The sequence below is a fragment of the Camelus ferus genome, chromosome 10 (genome assembly GCF_009834535.1).
Source record: "Camelus ferus isolate YT-003-E chromosome 10, BCGSAC_Cfer_1.0, whole genome shotgun sequence".
In the NCBI taxonomy this organism is placed as follows: domain Eukaryota; kingdom Metazoa; phylum Chordata; class Mammalia; order Artiodactyla; family Camelidae; genus Camelus; species Camelus ferus.
Genome location: NC_045705.1, coordinates 4,245,895 through 4,258,051, shown reverse-complemented (window position 1 = coordinate 4,258,051; position 12,157 = coordinate 4,245,895). Strand labels below are relative to the sequence as shown.

The 12,157-nt window shown below is 34.8% G+C and overlaps 1 protein-coding gene across 3 annotated transcripts in view; it reads right to left on the bottom strand.

Annotated features, from left to right (window-relative positions):
- The window catches only part of PGR (progesterone receptor), a 90,811-nt gene that overhangs the window by 19,518 nt on the left and 59,136 nt on the right, over positions 1 to 12,157 (bottom strand). For all 3 annotated transcript variants that reach the window (XM_032488260.1, XM_032488261.1, XM_032488259.1), the window contains 3 exons: positions 10,391 to 10,535; positions 8,997 to 9,127; positions 670 to 827 (listed from right to left, as the gene is read on the bottom strand). In XM_032488260.1, coding sequence (XP_032344151.1) covers positions 670 to 827; positions 8,997 to 9,127; positions 10,391 to 10,535 — 434 coding nt within the window. The remainder of the gene's footprint in view (positions 1 to 669; positions 828 to 8,996; positions 9,128 to 10,390; positions 10,536 to 12,157) is intronic.

Below are 12,157 nucleotides of genomic sequence, written 5' to 3'. Positions count from 1 at the left end.
AAGAGAGAGCTTTTCTACACCTTGACTGTTATTTTAGTGTGGTTTCTAAACACAGTAGTGATAAAAGCTTGTACACAATATGTCTTAACTAACCCCATGTTTCTTATTTTATTAATCCAGTTGTGGTGTTAGGCACTTCTAAGGTTTTTTCCCCTTCTTGTATAAGCATGCTGCATATATATCTTAAATACTTGCCTAATTATTTACTTAAGATAAATCCTAAAAAGTGGGAATTTGAAAAGCATGTAAATTTTCAGTTTTGCTGCATACTGCCAGACTGTCAAATAGCATTGTTACTGACTTATAACTCCATGCAAAATAGTATGAGAGTCTTAATTTCCACATCCATAACTTTGCTTTTCCTGTATACATAAAATCTTTTCTAAAATATTCTAGAGCATATTCAGGAAACTGTGTCACAATTCCTATCAAGCATTAAATTATTCTCAAATTATACAAATACTAGTAAAAGGATATTTGGGTGACCTACACTGAAAATGAAGAAAGTACAATATAAATTCTGAGCAGTGTGATGAAAGTACTGTTTTAAAATGTAAGAACAAATATAAAGAAGAAACCGCATGAAGTAAAATTTATATATAACCTTTAAAAAGTTACAGATATAATTTAGAATATAATTCCTGATGTTCTAGACAACAAAATACTTACATCATGCAAGTTATCAAGAAGTTTTGTAAGTTGGTAGAAACGCTGTGAACTCAGGACAACACCTTTCTGCCTCAAACCAATTGCCTTGATGAGCTCTCTAATGTAGCTTGATCTCATCTCTTCAAACTGGCTTTGACTTCTGAGTCCTTCCAAAGGAACTGTAAGAAAATAATTGAAAGTGACAGTTATGTTTAAAAAGATGACTCTAGCTGTTTCTATATAAATTTCTGAGCTGTATAATGATTTCTTATGATATGCAACTCTTGAAACAAACATCTTACATAGGAAAGAGTGTTACTGATAGTTTTAGGGCACGTAAACTTCTAGTTCATTTGAAGAATATGATAAGAACAATTAGGTAAGTTAAAGAACATTTCAGCTTACCTATTTTAGAGCTGTTATCAATGGAATATGCAGCTGACTTAGCAGGTGCTCCAAAGAGCGCTTGACATAATTCAACACTCCTGTCTCAAATACTTGGTTTTGACTCAGTCTACAATACATGTATGCTGGGTCTTTTTCTTCTCTCTTTTTAAACAAATATGTGGATCTCTGTAAAGTTTTGACTTTATATAAATCTGAAGTATTCCTGAATATTATTCCTGGACAATTTATCTTTTTTGTTGTAATTCTAACACTGCTTCATTAAATTTCCTCACTCCTCCCTGCTGATATGAGAGAAAGATATTGATATTTGAATTTTCTCTTTTATTCAGCCACTTGGTTATACTCTACTTATTCGTGTCAGTATGTATGTATGTATTTATATTTTAAATTTGAACAATTTTTGTTTATTTATTTTTTCTTGGTATTTGACAGTGCTATTTTCAAATAATATCCTCATTTTCTCCTTTCCAATACTTGAAGCTCTCATTTCTGCTTCATGATTTAGTGCATTATTTAAGACTCCCAGAACAATATTCAATAATAACAGTGATGGAAATAACCCTATTTTGTTTTGCTTCTGATTTTAGTGAGAATGCCTCTTATTCCCCTTATGATGTTAACTCGTAATGTACACATTTACCTCTGAAATCTTTAATTCATACATCCAAATCTTAAGCACAACTTCCTGTTCTTATGGCTAGTTCTCTTATTTCTACTACACTGCCAATTTACCCATAGCTTTTCTCCTAAATCTTTTCGGTGCTTCTGTTGTCACTTGTCTGAGATGTCCTGGTTGATTTCTTTAGCAACTCTTATTACCAGAACTCCCGATTTCCTGGTTTCCTTTTATTTTGGTTGCACTTGTCCTACAAACATTCAATCTTAAATGAAATTTCTGACTTTTCCTGCAACTATATAGAAATTGCTGAAAGAGAAAAATCACAGAATCTCTGGATCATACAGCAATATTTCTATAAAGAAGTGTACTTCATTTGAGTAAAGTTAATGGCATGAGGCCAGCAAAGAGAGAGAAAGAAATCTTAAAAAAAAAACTCCTACTTTATTCCCTGTTACCCCAACCAGACCTTGGCTTCCACTTCCCTTGAAACAAAGGTGGTCAGAGATAACAAGTCAATAGAAACCAAAAGTTAACTCTCTGGTTATGAGCTTTCAAGAACTCAGATCCTGAGTATGAAAGGGACTTAGAAAGGTCACTTAGGTCATATGAGATTTTTGCTCCAACTGGAAACTTAACTGTTGTACATACATGTGTATGTATGTGCTGTGTGTGTCTATGATCTCATCCTCCTACTTCAGACAGCGACTATTTTAAACATCCATAACTCTTTCTAAACTTCCCGACCAATTCTCACGTCCCCCTCACTCTTAAACATGATTATAAAATTAGTTTTCCTTCTGATTATTGAAGTATGGCTTTCCCACTGGGTTTTAAAGAGCTGGAAAACTAGTAACCCAGCACCTTCACTCTGTCCATCTAAGTGTTTAGGACCAGAACTTGAACCACTCATCCTCTTTAAGAGAAAAGCAGATCTAACCCCATCTGCCTCATCCTTTCAGTACCAACCACTAACAACACACTCCCAGGATACGACAGTCCAATCACGAGGCTCTTATCCTGTGCTCCTTGGACAGCTCTGAAAATTAGCCTCCTTTCTTATTCTTTTCCTTAGATTTCAGCTCTATGATGAACCAGCTCTCCAAAATATTTCTATTTCCTTTGACCTCTTTACGTTCATTATTGTTTTCTTAATTATTGCATCCAACATTAAATGATTCGAGAATTTTCTCTCAGATTATTGTTGATTCCATGTGTGAGTTTTTAGGATTTCTTGTAAATACATTAGAGGTAAGTTGGGAGAGGGTGAGTCAAGGGTAGTTAGCAAGATGCTATTTTAGATAAGAACACTTTAAAAAAATCATACTTATTTTTGGTTTAGCTAACTTAAAAATAATGTATATTCACTGGAAACATTTTAGAAAATACAGAAAATACACAGAAAACTAAAAATCACCTGAGATCCTACAATCTAATATTTTAGATGATTATTTAGACATTTCCTCATATTCTATTGAGAATATTTACTTGTATCATTCAAAATTCTTCAAAAATGAATATTTTAATTCTCACATAAAACATATCACAAAAATGTATAGGAAATACAATGTCCTTGTTTTATCATTTGGCATTTGGAATATTTTAGTAGTCTAAATAATACTTACAATGAATGTTGCTTCTGATTTTTTAAGAATATATTTTTAGAAGTGGAATTATTATTATTAAACTGCTTCTTACTATATAACTGTTTTGTGGCCATGATTGAGTATTTTCATTTTAGGCAATATTTGCTTCTTATAGAGAAAAATAAAATATCATCTCATTTTAATTTCTCAAATTATTAGTGAGGTTGAACACTTTTTTTATACTTACTAGTAATTTGGTTGTTTTTAAATTTTTTTTGTTTTGTACTCATTTATTTATAGGGCCCTAAGCTATATTGAAATATTTTCCTAAATTTGTTGTTTAAAGCATAATTTTAAAATATTTTATCAGTTTTGTGATTTTATAAGGGGAAAGAGAATTCCCCTGGGCAACCCAAATGTTCTCATGCTCCAGAGGCAAACACTTTGAATTCTTTCAACTATTTCTTTCCATCTTTCCTTCCATAGCTTTAAGTAACATCCTTGTAGTGCTGATATTTGATTTTTCATTTTTACCTTTTGACTTTCCAGTATAGAAAGTGGGGCTATAGCTCTATTTCCATATTCCAGATCTATCATCACCACCACACCACCAACACACTCACACATACAGATTCCTATTCCTCATCTTCCTGATACAATTTTCACAACATTGGTCAGATCACTATTCAGTGTTTGTTATTTCAGCTATGTAAAACACTACCACAGTCAAGTCATACAGTATATGCTCTGATTTCTTTTCTAGCATAGTTCTTCGTTTTTCTAAGAGTAAGTAATCATCCTAATGGGCATGAAGTGGTATCACATCGTAGTTTTCATTCATGTTTCTCTAATGATTAGTGATGTGGAGTATCTTTTCGTGTGCTTGACGGCTGCTTGTTTCTTGTGAGAAATGTCCATCAAGGCCTTTATCCATTTTTGAATTGGGTTATTTTTCACAGTTGAATTGTAGGGTTTTTTTTTTTTTTTACATATTCTGGATGTTAATATTACTTTAGCAAACACATGATTTTCAATGTTTTCACCAATTCAATGGGTTGCCTTTTTACAGTGCTGTGTCCTTTGATGCACAGAAGTTTTAAATTTTAAGTCTTCTTATCTCTTTTTTTTGTTGCCTCTTTTCAGTGTCATATCCAAGAAATCACTGCAAACTCCAATGTCATCAAGCTTTCCCCCTATGTTTTCTTCTAAGAGTTTCATAGTTTTAGGTCTTACATTTAGATCTTTGATTTATTTTAAGTTAATTAAATTTTTATTGAAATATAGTTTATGTACAATATTATGTTAATTGCAGGCATATTATGTAATGATTTGATATTTACATACATTATGAAATGATCACCACAATAAGTCTAGTAACCATCTGTCCCGATACAAAGTTATTACAATATTACTGACAGTATCCCTATGCTAAATATTACATGCCCATGGCTTATTTATTTTAAAACTGGAGGTTCGTACTTCTTAATCCCCTTCACCTATTTTGCCCCTATCCCCTCCTCTCTGGCAACCACCTATTTGTTCTCTGTACCTATGAGTCTGTTTCCATTTTGTTTTGTTTGTTTTTTAGATTCCACATATAAATGAGATCATTTAATATCTGTCTTCCTCTGTCTGAATTATTTCACTTGGCATAATACCCTCTAGATGCATCCAGGTTCCTGCATATGGCAAGATTTCTTTTTATGGCTGAATAATATTTCATCATATATACACATGCCATATCTTCTTCATCCACTCATCTGCCAATGGACACTTAGGTTGCTTCCATATCTTAGCTATTAAAAATAATGCTGCAGTGAACACTGGTATGCATATATCTTTTTGAATGAGGGTGACTTGGGGCTGTTGCCTGTTTGCTAGAGGGTAGGTATGTCCCTCGTGCTAAAAGTCCAGAGAGAGGATTCCAAAATGATACTTGCCAGCACCTGGGTTATCACAGTAGAATGAGCTCTCTAAAATGACTGCTGCCAGCATCTTTGTTCCCAGGGGTAGTAGCAGTTGCCTCCTGACTCTCTGGGAGGCTTTCCAAGATCAGCAAGTGGGTCACACCCAGGCTCCTTTCAAATTCACTGTGCTAGGACTTGGGAGTATGCAAGATTTTGCACATGCCCTTTAAGAGCAGAGTCTCTGTTTCTTATAGACCTCCAGTTCTCTTAAACATAAGGCACACTGGTTTTCAAAGCAAGCTATTATGGGGGGGTCATCTTCCTGGTGCAAGATTTCAGGGCTGGGAAGGCTGATGTGGGACTCAGACCCCTTGCTTCTTGGAAAGGACCTCTACAATTGTGATATTCCTTCTGTCTGTAGGTTGCTGACCCAGGGGTGTGAGTCCTGACTATATAATGTCTCCATCCCTCCTACTCGTGTCATTGTGGTTCCTTATTTATGTGTTTAATTATGGAAAAACTTTTCTGCTAGTCTTCAGGTTGTTCTGATAGATAGTTGTTCTGCCAGTCGTTGTAATTTTGGGGTCTTTCCTTTCTTTGTGTTATTCCTTTTTCATGTATCCAGTTCTTATTTTATGGATGCACTATGTTCTCTTACATTATAAAGAACGATAGGTTTTTTTTTAAGTTTTCATCTCCCTATAGTCTTGTTTCCTCCGTTTTTTTTTTTTTTTTCTGTTTTGTTGTTGTCTTTGGTATCAAAGACCTCCCTCTGACGTCTTGGCTATTTATTTATATTCAAGAGCAGAACACTAAGAAGCTGACTGATAGTTCTGTTTCAATGGGCAGTCCTTATTGACTGTGAGCTTTAGTTCAGGGCAATCTGGCTGAGCTGTGTCAAAGAGAAACTCTTAATATTAGTATATTCAGTTCTTTTTCTTTCTGGCTAAACAAATTCTATAGAGAAGACTCTTTCATTCTCCCAGCTGGAGGATGCAAACATGGATGACAGTGTTCTAGAAGACAGGTGGGTTTGGAGAATGGTGCCTCAACATTTGATATATAATCTTAGTCTATTTCACTATAGAACCCCTCACTAATATCAGTGCCTGCTATCCACTAATCCAGCTGCCTTCTGTTATATACTATTCAGAGAATAAATCTACAATCTCTGCCTCAGTTGTAGAAAAACAATTACATGGTTGGGTGATATTTGGAAACAGATTTTTAATAGAAGTTGGTGTTTTCAACTCTACTTTCACTCTCATTAAAAACAAAACACTGTTGTCAGTAATTGCAAAACATGCTGGATGTTCAGTGATGCAATTAAGATGCTTCTTGGCTTTTCTAACTTCTGGCATAGAATCCACCTTCTCAGGTATGCCAAATTAGTTCTGCTTGCTGGCTTCCAGAATTTTATTGCTACTGATTTTTCTTCCATTCTCTTTCCCTTTTATTTCTTAAAAAAAAAAAAAAAAACTCTTTAATAGTATTTTCATGTAGTTTTAGAAGGAACAATGGTAAAAGTGTGTATAACCTGCCATATTTTCCTGGAGATCTGTCTTTGAATTTTTAATGGCAAATGTGAGGTTTAAATTCTTATCAAGTCAATAAACTTCCTTTGCCAACTTTCCTACTGCATTTATTTTTAAAAAGGTATTCTTTACTTGAGATTTCTAAATCATTTGTATCGCTTTTAGTTTGTTTTTTAACAACTGACATGTTTACAAATATGTGCTCTTTATTTTAGAGTATAATTTGAACTAAATATCCGAACTAAATATCCAAACTAATTTTCCCCAAATATAAAGTGACTTTTCTCAACAATATTTATTTGTTCCCTACTCCTAGATTTGTGATGTTCCCATTCCAGTATATTAAGCTCTAGTATGTACTGTCTGACTTGACTAACAATTCAGTGTATGTATTCTTCTTCCACACCCTTAATTATTGTAGCTTTCTAGTTCTCTCCTAAATTTTTATAATACTTATCTATTTATTTTTCAAGACTTAAAAATTTTTAATAGCTTTGCCAAGTCTCTCCTCAAAATTTCCATTGGGATTTTGATTATAATTTGTGTAAATTATATTACACAAGTTATTATATGTAATAACATATATTCATAATTATTTATAATATATATTTACAATATATGTATTAAGTACTATCCAGTAAATAGGTGATTTTTCCCTTTTCTTGAAGCTGCAAGTGGCCAAGAACCTTGCTTTCTATGGTGCGTGAGTGGAAGTCATTCGTACATCCCTTCCTTCCCTTACTGCTTCCCTTCTTTTCTTTAACCACTGCTCTAGTGATTATGGAAACATGTGTCGAGATGTCGCCTCCATTTGTCTCGACACCTGAATGATGACAATAAGCCTCTCTGTCAATCTGCACTGGAAATATAGTGAGAATAATAAATACTTAACTTGTTTTTGATAAGCTACTGGGATTCTGGGGTTGTTGGGTCCCCCAGCATAATGTAGCCCTCTACATAAATACAGAATTATGTTAATGATATCAACTAATTTTGGATTTCTAGGACTATTTATGAAGTATCTGCTGTAGGAGCCACTACTGTCAAGAAGAGGAGGGCAGAAGTTAACTGCTGTATTACTAAATTTATTCCAGTTGACTCCCTTGGCCAGCCCCGTATCAGTGCTGTTAGTCCGCTTTATACTTTGTCATCAAATTAGGCTTGAAGAGTTTCCAAGGGTGAGGGACAGGGCTACGGATCCTTAGATTCTGTACTGGTCTGTGTTTGGGCGTAAGTTTCATGAGGTAAACTCCCTTTTTAAGAGTTCAGTTTTTCTGCCTTTCCTCTTGCTGTATACCTTCCTACTCCCCCAGCCCCCCAATTTGAGATCGGTGGCCACTGGAAAGTGGTCCCTGCAAAGATGCTGCCGAGACAGACCCTTGGCGCACCTTCTACCTAAGGTCTTAGCTCCCTGTGGTTCCCTTTCAAATCACTATGAGTGAAGAAAGGATCAATTCAGACAGTCAAAGGCTGAAACTACCTGTGCATGGAAAGGGCACAGAAAGTGTAAAAGGTAAAAGCAGTTTCTAAAACTTACCCACCCAGATCCTTGGCGATCCACCGAGGCAGAGGTGCATGCTTTTTGTGTATTAAAAAGAATGATGGATATGCCTGTCCTTCTGGGGACCAATGCTGTTTCATAATACACCATTTTCTTCTTCAGGGTATACAGGTAGGGTGCCAGCCTCTCCTGGAGTTAACATGGGCCATGGAATGTGGGTGGAAGACACTTCCAGGTTTTGCCTCCAAACCTTGCCTTGCTCAGTACTCATCTTCTAATCAGATCCAAGGGAGGACTCCAAGCTGCTTCCAAAGGGCAGAGCCCCTGGATGAAATGAGCCTGGGTTTTCTTGCTAACCCACTGGACTGACTGTGGGTGATAAATAACCTGCTATTGTAGTATGCTACTGATACTTGTAGTTGTTTGTTATAACAGTTAGCCTATCCTGACATAAAGAGAATAGCTACAAATAAAACTGTAAACTTTGTAGAACAAATCCTTTTTGTTTATGCAATATTAATTGGTTTATAATATCTTATTGGATGAATATGAAAAAGTCATTTAATCATGTTTTATCTAAAAAGGAATAGAAACTGGATGAATTGATAGGCTATTTTAGTATTAGGTGACAGGTGAAATCTGAGAAACATGAAGTAATTTATTATAGTCTACAGATGTTTCCATTCCGCAATTATAATTAAGATTCATACCTCATCTATAACCATATGACCCTATTGTTGTCTGAGACTTTAAGGAAGTACATTATCTTGGATTAAGTTACTTGCGCTCACTCACTTGTATTAAGAAGTAGCAATACTTTCATACAGAGGAACTCTTCTTGGCTAACTTGAAGCTTCACAAACTCCTGTGGGATCTGCCACATGGTAAGGCATAATGAGTAGAATGATGATTCCTTCATCCGCTGTCTTGCATCACACACAACACACAAAAGGAAAAGCAACAGGAAAGCAAAAACAAAAACACACAGTGTCTTAGCCAGTTGATGTAATTTATCAGAGAATATGAGACTTAGTAACTACCTTACTTAATGAAAATGACTTTTTATAAACAAACTCAATACTTGGAATTTTAAATGTCTTCTAAATTTTTTCACAATGCTGGATTTTTGAGGTTAAGAAATTTTAAGGTTAGAAAATTACATTCAATACACATTAACTAAGATTAATGTTGTTTCTCACTTTTATTCCCACATTTTAAAAACCTAAACCAAGAAAGGAGAGCAAAGTTGTCGGAGCTGAGACATGGTGCTGAGGACCACTCAGGAAAGGCTTTATTTACTCATTAATTTTTCCTGTGGGAAAAAGTACATAAAATTTTGTGTACAGTCCAATGGGAGAGTGAATTCAATTCACAGAAACTGAATGGTATAGAATAGTTCAGTGTATTCAGTTTAGAGTATTCAGTGTTATACTGTGAACTTTCCTGGAAGAAATGTATGGTGATGGAGGAAGAGAACATTAGCCACATTAAATAACTGACAAGACGAACACAAATTCTGAATGCTGATTCCTTACCAATTTCAAGGGATTGTAGAATAAAATAGATTAGAGTGTATGAAAGTTACCTGTAATCTCTGAAGACTTATTTATACAAGTGTAATGATCATGTTATGTAATTCTGAGTCAGTATGCACCATTAGAGCAGTATAAATATTTCCATGAAAAGATTCTTATTCAGTATAAAGTTATATGTAGAAAGTTAATGACAGTAATTTAAATATAGGCAAGCATACTGAAATATTTATCTTTCAATGTTTTAAATAAATTACAAGTTTAATTTTTCCTCTGAGAAGAGAGAATATTTTTACCTTTTGAAGATAAATCAATACTTTCAAGCAAAAATATTCCTCATTTATTTCATTATCTTCATTACTACCAACATACAAAATTTTAATTTGCAGACTAAATATTTACTTTTGTCGTTAAGTATATTTCTTGATACATTTTTGAAGTTTAAAAAAATCTGATTTGAGACAAATACTATACATTGAAAGAAAAAAGCTCCAAATATCAAATTACTGATAAAATAATACAATTCTACTAATGTTGTCATTTCAAGTAATATCCTGAGAAACCTTTCAGGAAAATTCTGTCATTTAGGACGCTAGATGTATAAGCCCACATATATACTGTTGATAACAATAACGACAAAATCAAGTTATTACTTACTCATTTAGTATTAGATCGGGTGCAAAATACAGCATCTGTCCACTGACATGTTTATAGGACCTCCATCCTAGTGCAAACACCATTAAGCTCATCCAAGAGTACTGGATGAGGGTTATCTGGTCATCAATATGTAAGTTTCGAAACCCTGCAGAACAAATTAAAAAATAAAATGATCACAAAATAGAGAACAAACTAGTGGTTACCGGTGGGGGGAGGGAACGGGGAAGGGGCTGTGAGGATAGGGAAGTGAGAGGTACAAACTATTACGTATAAAATAAGCTACAAGAATATTCTGTACAACATAGGGAATATAGCCAATACTTTATAATAACTATAAATGGAGAATAACCTTTAAAAATTGTGAATCACTAAACCGTACGTCTATAACGTATAATACTGTATAGCAACTATACTTCAATAAAAATAATAAAATTTTACAAAGAATTATAAGAAAAAATAAGAATAAAAAATAAAATGATCACAAAAGTCACTGTGTCAAAAAAGCTTAAATAAAAATTTGAAAATAGATATAAGTAGGGTAATATAATGGTTTAATCTCAATATATTTACACTAAAAATCAGGAAATAATTATAATAGAGTTTGAAAAATTAAAAAGGAGAAGAGATTTTGAAATTCATTAAAATTAGTCACTAAGACTTATCATTCTGAGGATTCACTAACTGAATCAAGCGTCAATCATTCATCCAGTGATTCAACACTGCTTTATTGAGAGTTCAATCGTATGCACGGCACTGTGTTCAAATGCTGGGGTTATGAAGATGAGTAGGACACGGTCCTTGCCCTGGAAGGAAGCTTGCCACTCAACAGGAGAGACAAGCAGATCAGGACCGTGATGGAGAAGGTGAAGAGGGAGCACACCAGGCAGCAAAGAGCTCGGGAAACTGTCCTAAAACGGACACAACGCCTGAGCAGGACAGAGGCAGTCTGCTGAGTAATCTCACTTCTTTGGGATTCAAACATGAACTGGTTTTCTAAAATCACTGCTTTCAATTGTGTTGTAATTTTTCTTTAACATTCTTTAACTAAATCTTGGGTAGATTCCATGGTTTCTGGTCACTTTTGCCTTCTGAAACTTAATCCAGTCTCGTTCTATAGTCCCATAAGGCTTATTAAGGGGTTTACAGTCTGTGTGTATGGATGTGTGTAGGGGTGTGTGTGTGTGTGTGTGTGTGTGTGTGTGTGTGTGTGTGTGTGTGTGAATGCTCTGGTCTTTCATGCCTTCACAACCTCTCTCTTTTAGGCCTTTCTCTGGTGTTGATGGCAGAGGAAGAATGGCAGAAAAAGGGCAAATCTTGACTTACGTAGTCAAAGTTTTCTCTCCATCTCTTTCAAATTCTCTTCTTGCCTGCTTGGGGGAAGATGACCAGCTCAGCACTGACGAACTTAAAGGAGGGAGAGGCAAAGAGGTGTTTGGAAATGTGGGACCATACAAGACTGATGGGCTTGTATGCCTATTAAGGAGCAATGGGAGTGATATTTTATATATATATATATATATATATAGCCTGATTTATATTATGCATGGCTTATTGGTTGCCATGTGGAGGTGATTCAAGGGAACAGGTCTAAAGTTAGGGAGAGAAGATCAGAGCTGTAGCCAAAGGCCAGGAGAGAGATGATAGTAAGCCTGAAATAAGTCAAGACGTAGGAGCAAAGAAGACAGACTGCATCAGAGAAATGTTTAAAGAGTAAAAGCAAAGAAATCTGGCAACTGACTATATATAGGTGAGAGGAAGAGGGAGTCA